Source organism: Desmodus rotundus, chromosome 4 (assembly GCF_022682495.2).
Source record: "Desmodus rotundus isolate HL8 chromosome 4, HLdesRot8A.1, whole genome shotgun sequence".
In the NCBI taxonomy this organism is placed as follows: domain Eukaryota; kingdom Metazoa; phylum Chordata; class Mammalia; order Chiroptera; family Phyllostomidae; genus Desmodus; species Desmodus rotundus.
In genome coordinates this window covers 29,531,379-29,556,524 of record NC_071390.1, presented here as the reverse complement: position 1 = coordinate 29,556,524, position 25,146 = coordinate 29,531,379, and the positions used below count along the sequence as shown (strand labels likewise).

Below are 25,146 nucleotides of genomic sequence, written 5' to 3'. Positions count from 1 at the left end.
GTGCTTGGAAAGCGAGGAAAACAGACATGGTCCCTGCCCCTAAAGAATGACTGAACAATGATGAAAACAAACTTTAAATAAATAACTGACGCTAGAAAGAATATTCCAGACAGAAAGGCAAAGCCTGTGTGAAGGGCCTGAGATGGGCAATGGCACGGACTGTTCAAAAACGCAGGATTTGTAAACATTTATGTGTGTTAAATTGACAAGTCCTTGACAATCAGAGCGCTGACAGGAAAATCCCCATCTACAGATGGCAACCCAGACCATCATTATATCAGCGTAAATGATTTGAAAAACTGACTGCACTCTCTCGTCTTACTGTTGATTTCACGCCTGCAATGAATGAATCTAATACAATTTCATGAAAATGTAATCACCAAAGACATACGCAAGCCACTCAAGCACATGACACCATCGTAAATTCTTTAAGAATGATGAAAATTTCTGGAAAACCTAGGACTTCTGTAAGTGCCTCCTGTTTAAGATCTATGGGATAAAACAAAACAGTAAGGCAGAGGTCATTAAGTGACCTCTTACAAGTCCTTTACCTCCCAAGCAGGTTTCCCAATACTCATCCCTGGCAGAGGCTGTCAGCTGATACCCTGGACTGAGAGAGAGAGATGAGTCGTAAGAGTTGTGCTTCCGGAACAGTCATAAACTATAGGTAAAATGTTCATTTCAGTGATTTTTCCCAATTCTTAGTTAAAACAGTATGAACTGTTTGGTATTTTCTCATTGTCTCAGGTCCCCCTCTCCTTCCACTTGGCTGCCACGCATGTGAGTGTGGTGTACAGCACCCAGCCCCTCCCCAGCAGGAAGCAGAGAGTGCGAAGATCAGGTGTTCAAGTCAGGCAGATAAAGACCCATTTTTAATAATTCGGGTCCTAATAAAAACATTGGGTAAACACATTTGAAAACCTAAATCCAGCCAGTGATCCATATTGCTGTCTTATGGACAGGAAAAACAAACATGTCACTCTCTGCAAAGAGCTATGGCACTTCCAGGTGACACTCTGAGAAATGCCTGCCCACTACCTGCAGGCAAACTCAAGAGTAAGAACTTGCTTTACTCATCTCTGCTCCTTTGTGTCCACAGTGCTGAAGGTACCAGAGCCCAATAAACACTCATTAATCAAATCAACAAAGGAACACTCATTAAAAAAAACAACTTACCAAATGGATGAACCCTTACAGTGAAGTGCAATTAATTACGGAACCGCCTTACCTACCCGTTTGGATTTAGCAAACATAGTAAGCTTGCCCACACACTACTCAACATATAGCAACATTTATGACATCAGACCTGCAATTAAAAAGCATTACTTAAGTGGTTTTATTACAGCTACAAATAAACTTTATTTGATGTAATGTAATAAAACATTTTCAAATTTAACATTTATCTGACCAGAATTAATCATTTAAATTATGAATATAAGTATTTACAGTCACTTTAGCAAATCTGCGGTTCAGGAATTTGTACAAGCTGGGTCTGAAAGGACAGAGCCCCACCTCCCCTTCCAGGAAAGGCAGACCCTGCCCTGTGTCTGGTAAGAAGCAATGTCAATGAAAGTTGGAAGAAATCCATAATCCACATTGGAATTCCACTTTGTCCTCTGAGGAAACAGCTACATGTATGGTAGGAAAATAATATTCTCTTGCAGTTCTCTTTTATCAAAGGAAGGTTTGCATTCACTTTATCCCCTTAGAGGTATTCTTCTGTTCTACTGTCTTTCTGTCTCCTTAGCTCATCATATTTCCTAATTCCATTAAAAAAATACTATCCACACAGGGACCTTTTCTGTTTCCTTGTCTGCCCTTAATGCCTATCACTTCAGGGAGGGGGAGAGCAGGACAACAGAATAGGCCAGGCACACATTTGATTTAAGATACAGAGAACACAAAAACAAATCCTCTAGAAGGAACAGAATGGTATTCTGGAGTGTTTACCAACAGTGAGTATCCCAGGTCACCTCCGACTCATATGATTCAGTTTAACACAATGATGCTCAACGGGAATTCACATATTGATGCTCCATTTCCAGAAGCATCACAACCTTTCATGGAAACCCCATTATTCCCCTACTGCCTCCCCAAACCACAGTCAGGGACCAGCCTGCAGGCCCATCGCACCCGTGTGTAATGAGAGTCAAAAGTTCAGTGCCAACTCCCACGTTAACGAACAGTACGGTTAGGTGAAAAAGTCCTCATGGAAGGAACCCTGCTTCCCTCTCAGGACCCCTCTGAAGAAGTGTGAGCACAAGAGAAAGCTTTATTCAGGTTTTAGGATTCTCTCCGTCCTGAGAGCTGTTCCTGAGTTATACCATAACAAGAACTAGATTAACAAAGAAAGTACGTTGGTGGGGAGGTCACAGGGACCCTGCACAAAGCCAAACTGACAGCAGCTTAGAACAGACACTGCTCTGGGAAATCATTTGTGTGAGCTGATGACGGGATTCTGTTTTCTAACACAGGACATGCAACATAGTCAACACTATGCTTACCGCAGTTAGCTTGGGAAAACACCCTTCTGTCCTACCACACAATTAATTCTGTCTCCTGACTGATTCCTGAATATTCACCACAATGCCTAGACTCGGAAGCATGGGAAGTGCACACTGGAACTCGCTTCCACTTGCATGGGCTTGGACAAACGCAAAGCATCAGAAACTGTTCTGGAACTCAGCTCTGTTCGCGAGCTTACTGCTGAGCTGGTCTGGCTACCTTAAGCTGAGCGCTATCTTGAGTTGCACACAATAGCACTGATCCGCAGGGGGAAAGAAGGGGAGGTCACTGTCTCCCTCATAATACGCTTGTACAACAGATCACCCTGCTTGTCATTCTGAACCATCCCAAGAAAAAACGGAAGCCGCATTCCAGTCTCAGCAAATGATTTCGTTCTGTTTCCACCTCTGTCTTGCCTCGTTTTTCTCGTCTCCATGATTCCACTTTTGATCATGAATCATGACTTTTTTTTCTACGGTAGTCAGAGTTTTGTCTATAAAGAGAGAGAGAGAGAGAGAGAGAGAGAAGACGTGAAAATGATTTAGCAGAACCGTAAGTGTTTCTCTTTTGTGGTGGGCGGATTTAATTTTTACAGCATTCAGTAATTTGAAGCATTTGTGGCTTCTAAGGGGGTATGAGCACCTCTGAAGGAAAAGAGAAAGTGCCGTGGCTCTTTTAATACATGTTATAACTGTTGTAAGTTGTCAGGGCCTTCATATATTTGCAAATCAGCCCCAGATAACCCATGTAGAAATTCACTTTTATAATACATCCGTAGCCGAAAATGGTGCTACTCTCAAAAATCCTTGCAAAATACTGCTGCACTTGCCCTGCTTGAAAAGAATAATGATCACCACTAAGGAGAAGCGTTCTCCCCTTCAGACCTCGGAGGGTGCATTATAGTAAGCCATGTGTGCCGAGACCAGCAGACCCCACCGCCCTCGTTTCCTTCCTCCCAGGTTCACAGAGGCGCCATGAGTCATGGATAAGTCTTGGCCAACAACTGAGGAGAAGTCTCTCTCCTTGGTGTAGATCTACACTCCCCTAACTCTGTACCTTCACAACACTGCACTTACCAAGCTCCACCCCTGTTCTTAAGAACTAGGTCTATGAGGTTCCAGCGTTGGGCACTGCACCCCCAGCTTCTGCCTCCCCATCCCATTGGAAGTGCCCCTCTCACTTGACTACCAAGACTCCATACATATGGGTTTTTTCCAGTGACAGGATCCATTTCTCCACAGGACACAATCTCTCACTTTGTCCCCCACCACACACAATGGCATCTAAGGACAAGACTAGGGCCACACTTCAGCTCAGACCCATGCTCCCTCACCCGTCCTGCCCACCTGGCCCTCCTTGCTGACCCCACTCTACCCAGCTCCAGGTACCGCTAAAGACATGCCCCATCCACATCTGTGCACCCGCCTCTGTCCAAACTCTCTTCACTGCTTCGAGTAGCCCCAGCCCCACCTTCACCCCTGCCATCCCTTCTTTTAAAATGTTACTCTCTATTCAAAGCCTACCCAGATTATCACCTTCTTCCTAAGTGTCACCATGGGTATTTTCTTGCTAAAACATCCCCCCAAGGCTTCTTCTATACCATCTGATGGCTCAACTTTACTTTGTGCATTTACTATATGAGAAAAAAATTTTTAGGAAAAGCAAAAGAAGTCAATTGTCTGCCTTTCCTACTTTGAAGAGATGATGCAAAGCTTGAAGCAAATAAGCTATTATTATTACTAATCAATGATTGCATAAAAATAAAGTGTTGAATTCTAGCTGGTTAATAGGAAAATACTACAATGGGGAAAAAATCCAGGAAATAGCAAACTTTTTGCCTTTCTGTCATTAAAGCAGCGTCCCTCCCCAGATGTCCAGGGTTTCGGGGGACTCGATGCTTCTTCCCAGTTTCTACCGGGACCCGTTTTGTTTCCCTTTTCTAATCACCGGTTTCCATAAAGAAAAGGCAGAACCACCCTGAACTCCAAAGCTTTAGCACCGACCCTGAAGCAGCGCACTGACAGAATTCACGACAGGGACCCAAGGCTACTCCTCCGTGACTAACCACTGCAGTCAACAGGGAGTCTCCGAGCCTCTGAAGAGAAAGTCCATTACCAAGCGGAGGAAGGGAGAGGGAAAGGAAGAGCTACTTGAAAATAATCTCAAGAAATTCTTTTATATAGAAGTACTTTAGAAACTGCTTTTTCATATTTTCACAATAATGGTGTCAAAGAACAAACGCCATCAAAACATGATGTTTAAAAAGCAATTTAGAGGGGGAAAAAAGCAATTTAGAGCAATGCAAAAAAATCCATAAAGTTGACAAATTAAAAAGAAAAAAAATCCCTCCTTATATCACATTTGGTTTTATACTACCATTATTTGAATGCTTGTGAAAAAGGCACAAAAATTACAGAATAGTACATTAAAATACTAGTGTAGAGTGCCGGACTCCAGAGCCTCTTGTTATGCTGATCAAGGAAATGCAAAGAAATGGGTAAATAGTTGAAAGTAGCAATACATAGATTATTTACGCAGGAAAGGAAGGAAACTATAATGTACGAGAAAGAAATAGAGCCAAGAGGTGGAGCTAGGGGGAAAAGTAAAAGAGACTGGCATCCAAGCAGCCCAGCGTGATGGGGAGAAACAGGCTGAAGAGATTAGTGGGAGGAGCCCTGAGTCCCTAGCTGGCCCAGAAAGTTTGAGTGATAGAGATAAGGGTAGAGAAACAAAGGCTTCTAACAAGGCTTGTGGTTTGGACACCACATCATTCTTCCAGAGACTCCAGTAGTTATTAGTTGTTCTGGGTTATCGACCTGGTGTTTACTTGAATGCAAGTGTGTAGAGTGTGGAGTGTGTGGGTTATTTTGGCCACATTTTACTCTCCAGATCTAAGTCACTTCTGTCAAATGAAGGGCATGGCCAAGATGACTGGGAAGGACCCTCTCAGGTACAGTGGCCCACAGTTCTCTGTTCTATTCCTTCCTGCCAAGTACAGTGAGGAGGAAAGCCTCCTCCTCTCTCAGGATCCGCACTAATCCCCTATCTCTCCCCCTCTCCCCCTTTCTCTCCCTCTCCCTCCCTCTGTCTCTCTCTCTCTCTCTCTCTCTCTCTCTCACCAACACCTTCAATCTTCTGATTCCAGTGTCTTTCCTCTCAACTTTCAAACATGAAGATGTCTCCTCTCCCTCAGATTTAAAGCCAAATCTCCATTTGACCTGCTGACGATTCTAATTACAGTACCGCCTCCCACCTTCTTTACAATGACAAGATTCATTAACATGGGTTACGTGGGAAAGGTCCATTTCCTTATCACCACTGGCTCTTTGCAATCCTTTTTCAGATCCCAACACCCTATGCAACTGCCTCCTGGAAAGTCATAATGCATCCTAGACAAACTCAACACTCCTTCATCAGTTCTAAACTCCTAAGGGGATGGGCAGCACTTCCTAAACACTCTCTGGCTGTTAGTCTGTGTGAATCTGCTTCCTTTATTTATCAGTAAAGGATGAGGTCATCAAAAAAAGTTTTACTGGAGGTAAGAGTAAGAGCAATGAAACTGATAATGTTATAATTTTTGACAATATAAGGACACAGATTGGCCGTTATTAATGGAGAAAGGAAGAGAAACATCACCTTGCTTGTCATCAAGCACATCAAAGGCAGTTCAGCAGCAAATCAATCTTGTCTTCCAACCAAGTACCTATCTTGGGCTTTCAGAATTCTGTTGGTAGAGGACTGGAATTTATGGAATTCTGAATTCAAATCTGATGTGCTCAGTAGAAAACAAGCTAGCTACCGATTCAGGAAGCTTTCTGAGATACACTTTAAGAAGCTCCATAAAAGGGTTGGGGGGGGGTGGTTGAAAGGAGAATAGTGATAAATGACCTTACAGCACAAACTCGGGTCTCTCAGGCCTCTCTGCGAGCTTCAGGGCCTCATGCATGCCTGCAGCCGAGAGCTTCCGGTTGATATTCCGGTACTGGCACTGGAGCAGGCTGCGGTAGGTGGTCCTCAGGTCCCGGTTGAAGAAGGCATATATAAAAGGGTTAATGAGAGAGTTTGCATAGCCCAGCCACAGAAATGTCCTCTCCACCCACAGCGGGATGCAGCTGCAGGCCGTGCCGCAGATGAACGGTCTGGCTGTCGAGAGGAGGAAAAACGGCAGCCAGCACACGGTGAAGGCCCCGACGATGATGCCCAAGGTGGTGGCTGCTTTCTGTTCCCTCTTAAAGATGGAGATGTTTTTCCTTTCGTGTTTGAGGAGTCTCGAAAGGTTGGCACACTCCTCTACCTCCTTCTGGAGCTTCACCATGCCGTTCAGGGAGATGATGCTGTCTGGCTGGTGCAGGCGCGGGAAGCCGGGGAACTTGTGTTTGGCAGCGCTCTTCCTGGCGGCCTTGTAAATCTGATAGTACATGAAAAGCATGACGGACATGGGGATGTAAAACGCCACTGCGGTGGAGTAGATCGTGTAGCCAAAATCCTGGCTGATCAGGCACACCTTGTCATCGTTTACATTCTGAGCCCACCCAAAGAGCGGGGGTAAAGTGATGGAAGCAGAAAGAAGCCAGACAGACAGAATCATCTTCGCCATGCATTTCCCATTCTGCCTGACAGGGTACGTTAGCGGCCTCGTGATCCCCAGGTACCTAGCAAAGAAATGGAAAGAGAACATGTGACTGCAGTGATCACGACTCACTAACTAGGCAGCACCACTAGCCAGGTGCTAGGCTTTATACCTAGTAGCGCAAGAGCCCTTGAGGGTAAGCATCGTCATTCCCATTTTCAAGAAAGGTAGGGCTCTAATAGGATGTTACCTATTTTATTCCAGGTTACACAATTAACTGGAGCTACTGCCAAGATCCAGTCTGAGAGCCCTGTGCCTGTAATGCTACTCCATGCTCTTTTCACACCCTGTAGCTTCTTGCATTCCATGCAGTCAATGAGCTGAAGACCAAACATCCACCCTCCCCCTATGACCACTGTCACCAAAATCAGCCAGGAACAAAATGTCAAGCCTGAGGCAGGATGTTGCGACACATCCTCACGAATTAACCAAGGTCTAGCTAGCGCACTCTGGCATTATGCATCCACTGCTCAGCCGCCTTATTTCAAGCTAGCTTTTAATTCATTTTAACTGCTCCTTTGTACTGCAGCGAAAGAACTTCCTTAAGATTACAGAGATCTGTGAGACATTTATAAAATCCTAAGGTTTTGGAATGGAAAGCAGCAAGTGATCATTCTTTACCCCCAGAAAATTCTCACATAGGAGTAAGGTCAGAGGAACAATCTATAAAATAGAGACAGCCTGGCTCTTCATCTCTCCTCTTTTGAGAAGGCTCACAAGCACGGGCACAATTCTGAAAAATATTAGGTAAACCCAACGTTTCTTCTGTGCTTAGTTCTACACAGAGAATAAGTATTGCTCTGTCTCTGTTATCAAGGATTTATAATGGAAAAGAGACACAGCAAACAGAAAACATAGACAGTAAGACATTTGCCAAATGCTTAATCATTTTCAGCTTTCTGAATTTGTTTTCTCCTCTATATTTAACAGTCTTGGCTTCTATTTTGGGAAGGATGCAAAGAGCACTTGAGAAGCCAAGACAGGTAAAAGCTGGTTATTTTGTCATGGTTTTTTGGTGTTTTTTTTTAACTTAATTTGTGTGTAAAAGATATACTCTTTAAACATGAAAAAGAAAGGTACAGAGAGTCCCCAACTTACCAACAGGTTATTTTCAGAAAGTCTGCAAGTTAGTAGGTTGAAATTTTTTAAATAATTATTTTCATGCTAGAAATATCCTCTCATGTTATATAAGCTTAAATTATCCTACAAAAGTCAAAGGTCATTCTTTCACAATGAAAATGAGCATCATTGCAATACTTACAAGGCAAAATCGAAATATAGGAAAAAGAAATGTCAGATTTGCTTATTCATCAAGAATATTCATCTATTTCTTCAACAAATATTAATAGAGCTCCTCCTATATGCAGGGTGCTATTTTAAATGCTGGGGATATGGCAGAGAATACATCACACAGAAATCTACATGGCACATGGGAAATCGCGCAGGGGTTGAATGGGAGGACTGAGCCCGGTGGGGAGGTTGCTGGCATTCCAGATCCCTTCCAAGGACCCAGGTGTTAGTGGCGCCCATTCTTCATTTCACAACCTCTGCCTTCCCTTTTTCTTGATAAAGCTGACCCATAAGCATTATCCCTAGGTTCACCAGCTGTAACTAGGATTGTGTTTTGACTCCCAAATAGATGATGGAAAAGAGGGAGGTTTTCCTAGAGTGTAAGAATAAGAGCTGAAAAAGACGAGAAAAGAGAAAAAGAGGGAGGAAGAGGGGAAAGGAAAAAGAGAGCAAGAGAGGGAAATGTGAAGTAAACTTTGCCTTATGTGGAATTACCTGAAATTATCTGACTTTTAAGCAATGGGGGGAAAATTAAGAATTTTATTTTTAAGGAATTGAGGATACCCCTGGAGAAAGGTGTTAGAACTGACCGGAAACCCATAATTACACTGATCCCTGCCCCAAGACTGAATGCAAGTCCATTAAGGGAGGAATAAAAGGTTCCCTAAGTTTCCCTTTTTTTGCTTGGGTTCAGAAGTTCTCTCTCCAGTTGGAATTCCTTTGCACATCTCTCTTTTTAGACCTCGTCCTTGCTGTCTATCAATTCCTGTGGATATAGCCCTTCTGGCTCCTTCCTTGTTCCCAGCTCCCACACACAACCTTTGCCAGGACTTGGACTTTACCTTTTCTCTTTGCCTGTTGCTTCAGGCATAAACTGCTTGTTTCCAAGTCTGGATCTGGCTTCCAGGATACCAACCCAGACTGCGGGTTCAACAGGGAGAGATTAGTTCATACAGTTCCCCAGGTAGCCACCAGATGGCACTGTCAGCCGAGACTATCTAACACCTAGGGGGTTGGGATGGTGGGTAGTTACAGCAATAGGTGCTTGTTGGAAGGAGGAAGTAGGATCACTCACAACAAGACAAGAAGTTACATTTCATTTTCGAGGTTATACAAAAATGTTAGCAAGCCTGGAATTCACAACCTGGTAAACTCCTATTCTTGAAGAACACAGTTCAGTTTTCCTTCCATCCTTCACATTTTCCTTACCTAAACAGGAAACAGTATCGTCAGACTTAATTAAATCAAGGCTTTCTGCAGCTCACATAGATGATACAGAATTCACAAAGATGAATCCTGAGAGATTAATTGAGTACCAAGGACATCTAAGAACATTAAATAATCTCATATGAGCAGCATGCTTATTCATCCTAATATACTTAGCCTGACATACTATGTGTCAGTGATTGACACTGACCCATATTTGGTCCTTCCTGAATGAACAAATTATATTCCCTAAACTCTCCGATTTGCACTCTCTAATGTTCTCAAGTCATGTCCCACAGTGAGGAAACCACATTTACTTCATTTGTTTCCTGGGTCCCACTTAGTGAGACCTTTGAAAGCTAAAATCAACCAAAAATGATTAGGAAAAAAGTAAGTGCATCGAAGTGTCCATAAATAAAATACATAAACAAAAGTCAATATATTTTTTAAATGTGACAATGATTGGAAAATATTATAGAAGGAAATAATTCCATCCAGAAAAAAAGTTAAAAATTAAAATATCTAGAAAAATCTACCAAAATGGCCAGGGCCTAAATAAGCAAACATAAAATGCTACCAAGAGAACTAAGATAATGCTTGAATCCATGGGTGGGCGGGGGGGACATTTTTTTTTAGTAAGAAAATCCAGCATTATAAAAGTGCCAATTTTCCTTCAATTAATCTAAAAATATCGTACAACTCCAGCTGAAAAACCTAGCAAGGCTTTTGTTATTTTGACTAAATGATTTTTAAGTTCATCAAGTAAATATGCAAAAATGGACAGAAAACTTGAAAATGAATTAAAATGGGGAAATACGCAATAGTCATGGGGATGTAAAATACGACATAGGGAACATAGCCAATAATATTCTAATAACTATGTGTAGCGTCAGATGGGTACGAGATTTAGCAGAATGATCACTTAGCAAGGTGTGTAATGTCTAATTACTGGGGTGTACAGCTGAAACTAATATAATACAGTATGTCAACTGGAATTGAAAAATAAAATCCGATTACAAATAATTAAAAGAAATGAATAATAAAATATAAATGAAGGAATATGTATCCTATAAGTAGTATAAAGTCACAGAAATAAAATCTCAAAGCAATTATTAAAAAATAAACAGATCAACAGCACAGATCCCAGAAATAGATTAAAATACATAATGAAATTTAATATAGGAAGATGAGTCATTTTAAATCGGTAGTAAAAGACTGGGTATTCATGGATCTGACAACTGGCTAGCAATTTAGGCAAAAATAAAACTGGCTTATCTTCCTCCTTATTCAAAAATAAATCCCAAACTGTCAGAGAAAGTAAGAAAACAATCCCATTTACAACTGCATCAAAAAGAATAAAATACCCAGGGATAAATTTAACCAAGGAAGTAAAAGACCTGTACTCTGAAAACTATAATACATTAATAAAATAAATTGAAGAAAACACAAATAAATGAAAGTATATAACATACTCGAGGACTGGAAAAATTAGTATCATTAAAATGCCGTACTACCCAAAGCAATTTACAGATTCAATGAAATTCCTTATTAAAATATCGATAGCATTTTTCACAGAACTAGAGGAAATAATACTAAAATTTATATAGAACTATAGAAGACCCTGAATAGCCACAGCAATCTTGAAAAAGAACAAAGTTGGGGAAATCACACTTCCTGATTTCAAACTCTTCTACAAAGCTATAGTAATCAAAACAGTAGGGTACTAGCACAAAAACAGACACACAGAATAGCCCAGAAGTAAACCCACACTTACTTATATGGTCAATTAATCTACATAAAAGGAGGCAAGCACCCTGGCTGGGGTGGCTCAGTGAACTGAGCACCAGCCTGCAAACAAAACGGTTGCCGGTTCGATTCCCAGTCTAGAGCACATGCCTGGGTTGTGGGCCAGGTCCCCAGTAGGGGGCACGCAAGAGGCAACCATACAGTAATATTTCTCTCCCCCCCTTCCCCTCTGTCTAAAAATAAAAAATAAAACTTTATTTTAAAAAGGTAAGAATACACAAAGGGGAAGACAGTTTCTTCAATAAATGGTGTTGCGAAAACTGGACAGATACATGAAAAAAAACAAATAAAACTACTTTCTTAGCACAAACACAAGAATAAACTCAAAATGGATTAAAGACTTATATGTAAGACCTGAAACCATAAAACTCCTAGAATAAAACACAAGCAGTAAACTCTTTGACATCATCCTTAGCAGTATTTTTTGGCTGTCTGCTCAGGCAAAGGCAACAACAGCAAAAATAAACAAATGGGACTATAACACACTAACAAGTTTTTGTACAGTGAAGGAAACCACCAACAAGACAAAAAGACAACTGAAAGCAGAAGATATTTGCAAATGAAATATCCAATCAGAGGTTAATATCTGTACTATGTAAAGAACTCATACATCTCAACATGAAAAAAACAATCCAATTAAAAAATGGACAGACAACCTGAACAGACATTTCTCTAAAAAAGACATACAGACGGCCAAAAGACACACAAAAAGATGCTCACCATCACTAATCATCAGGGTAATGCAAATCAAAACCACAGTGAGATATCACCTCACAACAGTCAGAATGGCCATCACCAAAAAGACAACAAATAACAAGCACTGGCAAGGACATGAAGAAAAGGGAACCCTCATGGACTGCTGGCGGGATTGCAAACTGGTGTACCACTATGGGAAACAGTATATTTCCTCAAAAAATTACAAACAGAACTACTGTACAACCCAGAATTTCGCTTCCAGGTATTTATCTGAAGAAATGAAACAATGATTTGAAAAGGTATGCACCCCCATGTTCATCTCAGCATTGCTTACCACAGCCGAGACACAGAAGCACCTAGGTATCCACTGATAGGTGACTAGATAAACAAGACCTGGTGTACACACACACACACAATGGAATATTACTCAGCCATAAAAAGAACAAAACCTTGCCGTGTGTGATAACATGGGTGAACCTAGACAGTATTTAGATAAGTAAAACAAGTTGGATAGAGAAAGGCAAATACTGTATGGTTTCACTTCCATGTGGAATCTAAGAAACAAAACAAATGAACAAAAAATGAAGCAGAAACAAACTCAATAAATACAGAGAACAAACTGATGTTTGCCAGAGAGGAGGGAGATGAGGGAATGGACACAAAAGGGAGAGGGAATTAAGAAGCACAAACTTCCAGCTATGAAAAATGTCTCAGAGATGTAACACATACCATAGGGGCTATAGTCAATAACAACTATGTATGGTGACAGATGATTACTAGACTTATTATGTGATCACTTCATAACATATGTAAATGTTAAATCACTATGTTGTACACCTAACGCTAATATAATACTATACGCCAACTATAACTAAAAATTCATTTTTTAAAAGGAAAGAAAAACATGCTAAGAACTCCAAAGATTTTGCACAAAGGCCGTATGATGGGGTTAGAACCTGAAATAAAATATTTAGTGTGAAAAAATAATAAACCTCAGGTGAATCAAAGATTATCACACAGAATAAATTAAACCTGAAACTACTATGGGGAAATATGGATGAGTACTTCTGCAATCCTAAAAGGAAAAAGGTCATTCTTAACCATGACACAAAAGCTAGAAACTATAAAATGACATATTAATAAATTTTTAATAAAAATTTTATACAGAAACTAAACAAAAATAAATAACATTTTGTTTAATTTAGAAATCACTATGTACAGAGTTAAAAGTCAAATGAAAAAATTGGAGTCCAAATATTTTAATATTCAAAGCTCTCCATATCCCTGAGTCTGTCTCTGTTCTTCTTTGCTTAGTTTGTTGTTGTTGTTTTTTTAATTCAATTGTTGATAGGTATGTGTCACTACCATTTTATTGTTCACAGTTTTGAACTTCTTTTTCTTAAATAAGAAAAATTTTCTTTTTCTTTAACATTTCATATAATGGTTTAGTGATGATGAACTCCTTTAGTTGTTTTTCTTGTCTGGGAAGCTCTTTATCTGCCCTTTGATTCTGAATGAAAGCTTTGCTGGGTAGAGCAATCTTGGCTGTAGGTCCCTGCTTTTCATGAGTGAATATTTCTTGCCAATCCCTTCTAGCCTTCAAAGTTTCTTTTGAGAAATCAGCTGACTGTCTTATGGGAACCCCCTTGTAGGTAACTAGCTTCTTTTCTCTTCTGCTTTTAAGATTCTCTCCTTATCTTTAACCTTTGGCATTTTAATTATGATGTGTCTTGGAGTGGGCCTTTTTGCATCCATCTTGTTTGGGACTCTCTGTGCTTCCTGGACTTGCATGTCTATTTCCTTCAGCAAATCAGGGAAGTTTTCTTTCATTATTTTTTCAAATAAATTTCCACTTTCTTTCTCCTTCTCTTATCCTTCCAGCACCCCTATGATGTAAATGTTGGAACACTTGAAGTTGTCCCAGAGGCTCCTTACACTATACTCGTTTTCTTTTGGAGGGGCATTTGGGGGAATGGGTGAGGAGGTAAGAGGATTAAGAAGTACAAATAGGTAGGTACAGAATAGCCATGGAGATATAAAGTACAATATAGGAAATGGAGTAGCCAAAGAACTTATATGCATGACCTACAGACATGAACCATTGTTCATATGGGGATTGCCTGAGGGAGTGGTGGGTGCTGGGTGGAGGGGTACAAAGGGTGAAAAATTAAGACAGTTTTAACATCATAATCCATAAAGTAATTTTAGAAAAAGCTTTCTTACAGGTTAGTAAAAAAAAAGAGAATCCCAATAAAAATATTGAAGCAAGTAAACAAAGAAGAAATAAGAATATCTAATAAGCATTTGGAAATATGTACAACTACACTAATAATTATAGAAATGAAAGTTTTATTTTTTTAAGGTTTTATTTATTTATCTTTTGGAAAGAGGGGAAGGGAGGTAGAAAGAGAGGGAGAAAAACATCAATGTGTGGTTGCCTCTCACAAACCCCCAACTGGGGACCTGGCCTGCAACCCAGGCGTGTGCCCTGACTGAGAATCAAACCAGTGACCCTTTGGTTTGCAGCCCACACCCAATCCACTGAGCTACACCAGTCAGGGTGAGATGAAAGTTTTAAATGATAACAGAATTTTTGGTCACTGTCAGTGTTTAAGAAATCCAATGTTGGGAAAGTGTGAAAAAACAAGCACTCTTATCATTTTCCTAGTGAGAGATTCAACTACAGTAACAGTCTGGAGGGCAGCTTGGTCATTGATATACATCAACATTTTGGCTAAGCAATTGGACTTCTAATAATTTGTCTTAAGAATATAACTGCACAGTTGCAAAATGATTCATGTGCAGGAATCTTAACTAAACACATAATAGAGTGGGAAATATACAATTTAATATCTATCAACAGAAAATTAAAGTACATACAGATATTAACTAAAGCTTATATATATGTATAGATTGCATGTAACCCATGATGTACATATCTATTTATTGATATGAAAATAACAACAAAGTGAATAGGAAACAATGTCTAGCATGAAAATACAAATAATAGTGTCATGTATTAATCTTTTATGCGAAATTAGGTCTTTGCATGAGTGTGTGAGGGGAAGGGGTAGAAGAGGGTACACTGAGATGTGTAGAAGAATATTTACCGAAGTATTAATAGCAATTTTATCACAGTTGTAGAGATTTAAGTAGTTTTAAGTTTTTTCATTATGCTTTTTTACACATTTTTTAACTGTGTGTATGTAAAATGTTAAAAAAAGAAAAGAAAGAAAGAAAGAAAAGAAAAAGAAAAGAAAGGAAAAGGAAAAAGAAAAGAAGAACTCATGGACATGGTCAACAGGGTGGTGATTGCTGGGTGGAGGGGGTATAAGGGGACTAAATGGTAACGGAAAACTATAATAAAGATTATATACTAAAAAAAGAAAGAAAGGAAAAACCCATCATTTTCATTCTATGAACAAAATGAAAGATTTAAGAGGATTCTGTGATTCCTAAGTCACTTAACTGATTTTGGCAATAAAGATGATCTGGTTCATCAAATCTGTAAAAAGCTGATAATTAAATCTTAGATTGTTTTTATTTGATTAGCTTTTCTAAAATGTTTTATTACACCCATAAATTCACACAAAGGAAACAGGACTCACGGGCATTTTGTAAATCCCATAATTACTACATAAAGTAATACTGGCATTCAGGGAAGTGTTTGTCTAAATTATACATTCATTCTCCCAAATCTTGTACAGCATAAATCTTACCTTTGTGGGGTGGGGGGGGGGGGGGAGAGGCAACCTAGATGGATTCTGAATATTCCCTATTATGCATGGCTAATATTTGTCACACTAACACTTTATGCTCACTGTTAATTAGAATGTGGGATGCTTATCAAGCTTTAAGACCTTAACTTTAAAATGCATAGAAGTATTAAAATACAGTAAATGTCACAGACAAAGGTACCAAAGTATTATATAATTGAGAAATGTATGCAACTCACATTAGGAGTTCCATTAAAGTAGCGGTTTGGAGAAAAAGAGTATTAGGGAGTTATAATCTACATAGAGAGGGATTAGAGAGCAAATTAACTCTGCTGCCTGTCTTCTGTTCTAACTGTATAGAAATTATAGATAATGGTTCTTTAATTAAATGATTTCTCCTGAGTTTTGTTGCTGCAGAATAATAATGTAGGGGGTAAAAGTAACTGAGTAGAATTATTCTGAAATACAGTGGTGTTTGGAGTGTTAGGCTTAAAAAGGGTTTGTACATTAGAATACCTCCTCCGTAAGACCTCCTCCTTCAGGGTAGGCAAAACTTCAGCCTAAGTCAGTGGTTCCCAAAGTTGTCAGATTATCAGAATTACCAAGAAGTTTTGAAACATACAGACTCCTGGGCCACCACCGCCCACAGATTTTCTTTTGAGAAGGTGTAGAGTCCTAGGGCTTTGTATTTAGGACTGACTGTTCTGGTTCTTCATCCCACATACCACCATCAGAGTAGTCTTCCCTCATTCAAGTACAAAGACTTTACACTTTTCATATAAGAATTTGACTTTTACTTTATATATTTCATCTTAATAATCTGCTTCCAGTTTAGTCTAACAGAATTATCATGAATCATGTTTACATTATCTTAGTTATTAGTTCTATCTCCTAGTACTTGCTAAACACAGTGAAATAAGCATGGTTTTAATGTCTTAATTAAGTTGTACATTTTTTTAAATGTATAATATACTAGGTCTGTCCAGTAAGTATCCAGCCACATAGAACCATTTATTGAAGAAGATACGAGGTACAAGAAACATTGTACATAGGACAGGACAATGATGCCTCAGTCCTCTTCAAAGTAGGTACCTTGGGACCTCACACAGTTCTCCCAACTGCCATCAGCTGCCCCATAATATTCTCTTGAATCTCATCAACAGTCTGAAATCTCTTCTCTTTCAAAGGTGATTTTAGTTTTGGGAAAAGCCAGAAGTCGCAGGGCACCAAATCTGGGCTGTAGAAGGGCTAAGTCATCTGGATGATTTGATGTTTTCAAAAAAACTCTGCACAAGACATGATGCATGAGCGGGTGCATTGTGAGGAAGCTGCCAATCACCAGCTTCCCATAGCTGTGGCCTTCTGAATCATCTAAATAGTTTCTGTGGAGGAATGTTCAAGCTTAACACAAAATTTGATGCAAATTCGTTGTTCTACTAGCTCAGTCATTTTGAATGCCACGGCCACACAGTACACATGCTCACTCAACAGCATCTACCACCCCCCACTGATTAGTACAGTGATGTCGTCATTGTTCATGCATGTGCATTCCAGTCCACTCTCCTTGGCTGCCAGGTTACATTGATGTCATGCAAACCATCCTCATTATGTTAACAATGGCTGGACTTTTCTGGACAGACCTCGAATATGTAAGTATATGAACATAGAAATACATATTTATTTATGAGATTGAAATAAAAGTTTTACAATATCATATTTAGCACTATAACTTTCAGTGTACTCTCTTCTATTGTATGCTATTCTACTTCAGAATTTTTAAATGTTGATTTTAATGCACTAAATTGATTTTATGACCCAATAACAGATCATGACCCAAAGTCTGAAAATAGGTCATATAATTATAAGTGCAATGGAGGGAATAAAGCAGGGGAGAGGAACTGAGAGTAGATGTGCTGGGAGGAAGTTGTAGTACAGATGTGCGTTGTGACCATGACCTCAAAGCCCTTTCATCTCAACCTCCCAGAGTAGGTGGTGTTTGGACCTCAGCTTCCCCTTAGAACTTAAGACTACCTTGTCTTTAGTTGGAAGACCCCACTGTCACAAGTAGAAGTTTCCTTTACTCAATAGTACCCAAACCTCCCCCTGCAAGGGCATAAAGAGCACTGGCTTTGGGCCTATGCTTCTTCCCTCCCCTAGGGCCTCGCTTCTAAACTCATGCTCTCTCATTCTCTCTCTCTCTTTTTATTCTGTTCTACCTAGAGATAAATGTATTATAAATGTATGCATGGGTGCCTGTGTTTATATATCAACTGTTAGCCCTCCATATCTGCTGGTTCTACAACTTTGGATTTGATTGAAGATCAAAAATATACCAAAAATATACTTTGGTGCTGGTGTGCACTTTGTAGTTAGGCTTGCGATGGCTGGGTCTGTACTGGACATGTACTGTCTTTTTTTCTTGTCATTATTCCCTAAACAATACACTATAACAACAATTCACTCAGCATTTACATTGTATTTGGTATTACAAGTAATCGGAAGATGATTTAAAGTGTAGGAGGACTGCATAGGTTATACGCAAACACCATGCCATTTTATACAAGGGACTGAGCATCCATGCATTTTGGCATCTGTGGGTGCCAAAACCAATGCCTCTTGGATATCAAGGGACAACTGTATTCCACTCAGTCCTGCACAGTGATCATCCCTTTTTACCCCAAATTTACTGAACACATCGTCTACCTCAGCTGCCTTTCACTACCCACCTACTTTCTTCTGATTCTCCCAATACTCTGGCTTCCACCCCCATCGCTTTAAAGCAGTTTACTCTAAAAGACGACCTCCATTTTTGCTTATTCAAATTGTTTCTTTTTTCTCATTTCTGATAATTCTTGATCTCTCTTTTCTCTGAAAAAGACTGCCTAACCTTTTTTGAAACACTCTCCACTCTCAACCTCTGCGGTGTGGTTTCCCACGCTTCTTTATCTTGGGCTGTATGGAGAAGTACCACCTCCACATCGTGGCTCTGTGATACTCAACATCAAGATAAAATGAAAACGGCCTAAACCTTGTGTCAGTCAGATTAGGTTTGCACTCCAGCTCTATTCTTTATACTAGTTGAAGTACTCTGATAAATATACTCAGCCTCCCCAAGTTGTCACTGCCCTACATGTAAGAAAGGGGAAGAGAATACCTACAGCATGAGAACATATATGTAGGCTTTCACTGAACCCACTACCGAACAGATACTCAAGAAACACCTGACTTCCTTCCCTCAGAACCCCATTTTACAGAAGGGAATCGGCAAATGAGGCTGCAACCTGAGTTGCTTCAATAGGAGAGAAAGAGGGGTGTAATGCAAAGCATCTGAGGAAAGCAGTAAGAATAGAGCGGGAATGCCCTAAACACAACAGAGCATAGCAACATGGAGGAGGTGTTTGTGGCATTTATTGGCATGAGAGCTGGCTAGACCTTACCTAGTGCAGTGGCACTATGAGTGGAGAAAAGAAGGCAGAAGCAAAAGATAGTGTTGAAACAGAATAGACAGAACTCGGAAATGGTTTAGCTAGGATGAGAGAAAGGGACGAAGACAAAAGAGAAGATGAAGAAGCTCATCGGTTTTCAAGCCAGGATGACTGGGAGGACAATGAGGCCGTTCCCTGGAATAAGTGGTCCTCAGTCCATTGCAACACACCATCCACCCCAAGTGGCTTCCTACACAGCTTTTGCTGGCATCACAGATGACCTCTCTAGATGTTTCTCCACCTTCAAACTTGATAGCTCTGCAGCCTTCAGTCTGCATTCACTGCCTCCTTTTTGAATCTCTTTCCTTGGTTCAATATTGCCACACTCTCCCAGATTTCCCACCCCTCTGCCCACTCTTCCCAGGTCTTCTTTGCTGCCTTATCCTCCATTGTATTGCCTTTATGTTTTGGAATTTCTCAAGGCTGGGTCCCAAAGCCACTTTTCTTCTAACTCTGTATTTCCTAGTTGCTCTCATCCATTACCAATGCTTCAAAAAACCTCTAGTGGCTGATGATCCCAAAATTTGAATCCCCAGCCAAGACATCCCCATGGAGCTCCAGACCCCGAAATCCAAAGTAGAGATGTGCCTTCTTCACGTCTCTACTTTGATTATTTCTAAAGCATGTTATTTACCTCTTTGTTCAACAGACTTTCATTAAACACTTTCTATGGATCTGGCACCTTCTCTACATGTCCAAACATGGTATCATCTTCGTGAACTGAGCCTCTTCCTATTTCCCCAACTCAGTAAATTCATCCAAGGGTGCGGTCCAGAAACCTAGTAGTCATCTTTGACTCCTCCTTCAAGTTCATCAGTCCCCTCCCACTTACTAGCCCAGTACCAACTATTTCACCTTGTCAATGTCTCTAAATCCTATCAACCTGTCTCTATTGCCACCACTCTACAATCATTGTCTCTCTGTGAATTACTGAAATGTCCTCTACATTGGCCTTCCACATCTCTTCTCCTTCCTAGTCCACTCTCTTTATGCATCAAGGGTGATCATTTCTCTTTTTTATTCTGTAAAGTGAATTTAATTCTCTGAATAAGTAATGTTTTCACATACTTCAAAATGTAATAAGGTGTATACTGACAAGTCTTCAAGTCCCTTTTCCATCCTCCCCATCCCCACCTCTCATACGTATCACTTTTATTAGAATTGTGGGTACTCTTCCAGTTTTTCTTTATACAAATGCAAGCAAATGAGACTAGACCTTCTATCTCCCACTTTCTCACACATAACATGGCATACTATATACACTGCTTTGCACATCGCTTCTTTCACTTAACAATACACCCTCGAGGTACTTTCACCTAGCACACTGAGAGCTCCCTCGTGCTTTTTAAAAGCTGCATAGCATTCCATTGTAGAGCTCTGTCATCATTTATTTATCCAGTAATAAATAAATAATAGCATAAATAAATTCAAACAACATCTACAACATTCTTAAGCTCCTGTCTGCCAATTAAGGACAAAAAGAAATCCACACTTCAGAGGCAATCAGCTAGGCACATAAAGAATGAAACAACCTGCCCCCTTCCTTAGTGATGTGAACTCTGAAACTTAGGGTCTACCTGGCCCTCAGTCGCTGTTTGAAGAAAAGGAAGGATGTTGTTGGCCAAGGCTGGTGTTCAGCCACTGAAGGTCCCACTGACACTGAGCACAGAACTGATGCTTCATTCCATTAGCCGAGAGCACTCCCATTAACTGGAGCCCAGGGCCTAGTTCACAAAAATCATGCACTTGCTGGGGTAGGGGGGTGGTCCCTGAGCCATCCTTGCAGGAGAGACAACACAAGTTTCCTCAATGCCCCTCAAGTTGCTACACTATTTGGATTTAATCTATTCAAAATTTAAAGTAGGATAACTTTACTTCTACTTTACAAATATTATGCATAGCAGTCTAAACCCATCAATATTCAAGCTTTTGAAAAGTACATTAAAATATGGTACCTGTAGCGTGGGTAAGATATTTGTCTTCATATTTAATACTTTGACAACTCCATTTCCCTTTCTTCAGTGAATTGTATAGAAAGTTATGAATTAAAATTACTCTATCCTCTCTGTTATTCATTAATGTTGATAATTGTTAATTAATGTTCCCATTTCTATTATTCTTCCTCCAAAGCAATCAACTAGAAAACATATTTAATCTTGAAATGCATATTATATATGCATATATATGCACAATTTCAATGTGTTTTCTTTCTGAACTAAATTGCTTGTCTGATCTAGTCCTGCCAGAAATGTTCATATATTTCCAATGAAATAGAGTCAAATATAAATCAGCATATACTTACCAAAATGCATTTTCTGGTTTAAAGCTTTAAACATAAAAAGCTTTAGACTTTATAGCTAACTATAACTAACTATATACTTTTTGTTTATCTTTTAGAAATTGTCTATTTTCTATCGACCGTATTTCCATTCTATTTAAGAGTTTGTGGAAGAACAGCTTACGGCCACTCAGTGGCTGTCCCTGCCCGTTCCATGGCCTGCGCAGTGAGGGCTTCAGGCCAGTCTTCACTAGGAAACTGCTGGACAGGCACAGACGCCACCTGCACTTGCAGACCAGTCTGCGGCCTCAGGCTGAGCAGCAGTGAACTCAGGAGCTGGAGCGGTCCATTCACCCTGAAATGCCTCCTCGGGCACAGACGTTTCGGCAGTCTCTTCAAGATCTCTGTAGGAGTAGAGATCAGGCATCACCTCCCACGGGTGCTCATAGGAGATGGTGCCACACATGCACAGAATTCTCTTCCTGGGCCAGCATCCACTACGGCAGACCCACTGAGTCCCCTTGTTGTTGCAAGAGATAGCAATGTCCAAATGGCACAGAGGACAGCCAGTGTTACACAGAACAGTGGTAGGCAGGTTGTTAACATAAGACACCTCTGTGAGAGGCTGGTCAGAATCAGTAAACACCAGAAGTCTCAGGCTGCCTGGATTTGGTCAGTGAAGGTTCCAGGAGTGAAGGGACCAGGAATAGGAGTGGCAGCAAACTTCAGCACAGCTTGCTGGCTGGTCTTCCTGGACAATGACACTGACATCAGCCAGGTTTTCAATGGCCCGAGCTGCCAGCAGAAGCTTCTCCCAGGTTCTCTTCAGATTTATGATGTAGCCGCCACCGCTTTGCCTTTTGTAGACGTGCTGTTCCATTGCCAAGTCTGGGTCAGTGCCACCTCGGTGGGCTCCCACTGCAAGGAATTTGAGGGCACTCCTTGTTCATCTGCAGGGGACCAAGGGCTCCAGCTATTGTGAAGGTTTCCCTTTAAGTTACATGGGAACCAAGAACAACGCCGAATGGGCCCCTCTCTGAGTAGCACAGAAAAGACCAAATATATATTTTTAAATAACTACAAGAACAAATGAACAAAAGGACTTTTAGATTTAGAAAACTGATGGTAAAATATATTCCAAACTAGAAAAGGAATTTTAAAAATTAGATTCCAAAAGCCAAAGCAAACAAAAGTAAAACATTAACAGCAGAAACAGTTGGCAAAATAACAAATACCAAGAGTTAATTCTTTAAATAAAATAAATAAAACTAAAAATCCCCTTTATAGAGTGAAATGAAAAGAGATTAAAAGAGGAAAGAAATGAAAAGAAAAAGAAAACATCATGTAAAAAGAAAACTTGCAAAGTAAGTTAAAACATAAAACAAAGAATTTTTTTAAAAAGGTTTTTGGTAGAATTAGAAATCATTATATTAAAAAATCAATATTTTGGGAGACATCCCAATTGAAAACTGATGATAAAATTACCATAAAATAATTAAATAACCTCCTAAATTCAGCATTAAAACAAATTCCTAAAAACAAAACCCCACATCATAACGGCATAATTTTTGTTCTTATCTATTCAATACTTTAAAAAGCAATTAGGTATCAGGTATTTTGCTGGTTATTTATTCTCTTCTTTCATTCTAATCCTTTATTCTCATATTCCTTTAATGTTTTCCTTTAAAAATGGCAATGTTCTACTAGTTTAAAATACTATTCAGTACAGTAGCCTATAGAAGCAATGAATTACAGAGTCTGATGACTTAGACGTCTTCCTTTCTTCCAGGAAACACAAACTGTGTACATAGGAGTGAGAGAACATCCTTCTCTTCCTTCCCCTTTGGCCATTATAAAACCATCACACCAGAGTCCAGAGGCTGTTTATATTTTTCTCCTCTCCCCCAGCCCCCTTTTACATATCTTTATACTACAGCAAACATCTTCCAGCATTAAAATTGTAGCTGATAAAATTTACTTTCTACTTGTATGGGGGGAAGTTATATTCCTTTATACATGTGTCTACCCACGTGTATAATGAAATATGGCATATAGTTTTTCCTTCTCCTCTAGAATGACTATGCTAAAAGAACAAGACGAGCAAAATTAGTGCTGCCTCATGTTTCCATAGCATTTGAATAATACTAGCTAACATTTACTGAGCATACGGCGTGCCAGGCTCTGTGGTAAATACTTATATGCATCATTGCATTCGGTCTTTACAACCCTGTATGGTAGGTACCATCCCCATTTTACAAATGAGGAAACTGAAGATCAGAGAGGTTGACTTATTCTCCCTATGTCACCCCGCTAATAAAATCCAAAACTGGGCTTCAAACATGGGTTTTCCTGACTCCAGAGCCTCCTCGTAACCCATACACACTCTTCTACTTAATCATATACAAGCTGTTGTGTAATACCTGTTTTCCATTTATGATGGAGAACCATTGAAAGTGTAGTTGATTCCATATATTGGCTACTGTAAATAATGCTGCAGTGAACTCATGGAAGCGTACATCTTTCCATTTGCAGCATGGATGGACCCAGAGGGCATTTTGCTAAGTGAAATAAGTCAGACAGTGAAAGACAAATACCATATGATTTTACTTATGTGTGGAAGATAAAACAAAACAAACAAAACAGAAACAAACTCATAGATACAAAGAACTGATGGCCGCCAGATTGGGTGGGGGAAGCAGAGTGAAAAAGGAGAAGGGATTAAAAAATAAAAAATACAAATAAATAGCTATAGAATAGTCACAAGAATGTAAAAACAGCATAGGGAATACAGTCGATAATATTGTTAATAACTAGGTATGAGTGTGTACTAGATTGAATGGGGGGAATTACTTCATAAGTTATATAAATGTCTAACCACTGTGCTGTAAAAAATGAACTAATTAATTTTTTTAAAAGAGTAGTTGAAAAAGTTTAAAAGCCCTGATTCTAACTCAATATAGAAATTCCCATTTAAAGCACCCCCGGCTTTTGGTTAAACTCATACGTTGACAGAGAAGTCACAGCTGCTCAAAGCAGGCAGCCACACTGCTGACAGTCCCAAGTGTTAGCTCACAACCTCCTTGGGAGCTTCCTGGGTGTAATCTGAAATCACCCCCATACTCAGGAGACAGGGAGAGACTGTAGAAAAAGGCAGACCACTAAACATAGGTAGGTGACAAGATTAATAAGCAAGGAAATCAGTTACGAGCTTGTCTTGGGTGGATGGAAGATAAGTAGATTTCCACACCCACCCGCCAGAATCTTAAAAGTTTATACAGAGGCCTTAACTGGGTTTTCAGTTCCACAGACAGGGCGCCTTCACTGGGTTTAGTCATGCGCCCTGTCCACATGGCTTCATTACCAATTACCGTCTCATGACTGCGTCCTTGGGGCAGCTTCTGGGGGTGAGGAAGACAAGCAGAGCACACATTCCGAGGACAAGAGTGCGGTGGGAGTGTCTGATTGTTGGCGTCCAGCCCTCGCTTGGATCAAGTGGTGGTCACATCTTCTCAATGACCTCCTCCAATATCAAGT

The 25,146-nt window shown here is 40.0% G+C and overlaps 1 protein-coding gene across 2 annotated transcripts in view; it reads right to left on the bottom strand.

Annotated features, from left to right (window-relative positions):
* Positions 1–1,348: 1,348 nt before the first annotated feature.
* Positions 1,349–25,146, bottom strand: part of HTR7 (5-hydroxytryptamine receptor 7) — a 73,623-nt gene continuing 49,825 nt past the window's right edge. The window contains exons 2-3 of one of the 2 annotated variants that reach the window (XM_053923574.2): positions 6,394–7,157; positions 1,349–2,998 (exon numbers count right to left, since the gene is read on the bottom strand). In XM_053923574.2, coding sequence (XP_053779549.1) covers positions 6,395–7,157 — 763 coding nt within the window. In that variant the 3' untranslated portion in view covers positions 1,349–2,998; position 6,394. The remainder of the gene's footprint in view (positions 2,999–6,393; positions 7,158–25,146) is intronic. The other variant, XM_024563439.4, reaches the window with a different exon arrangement.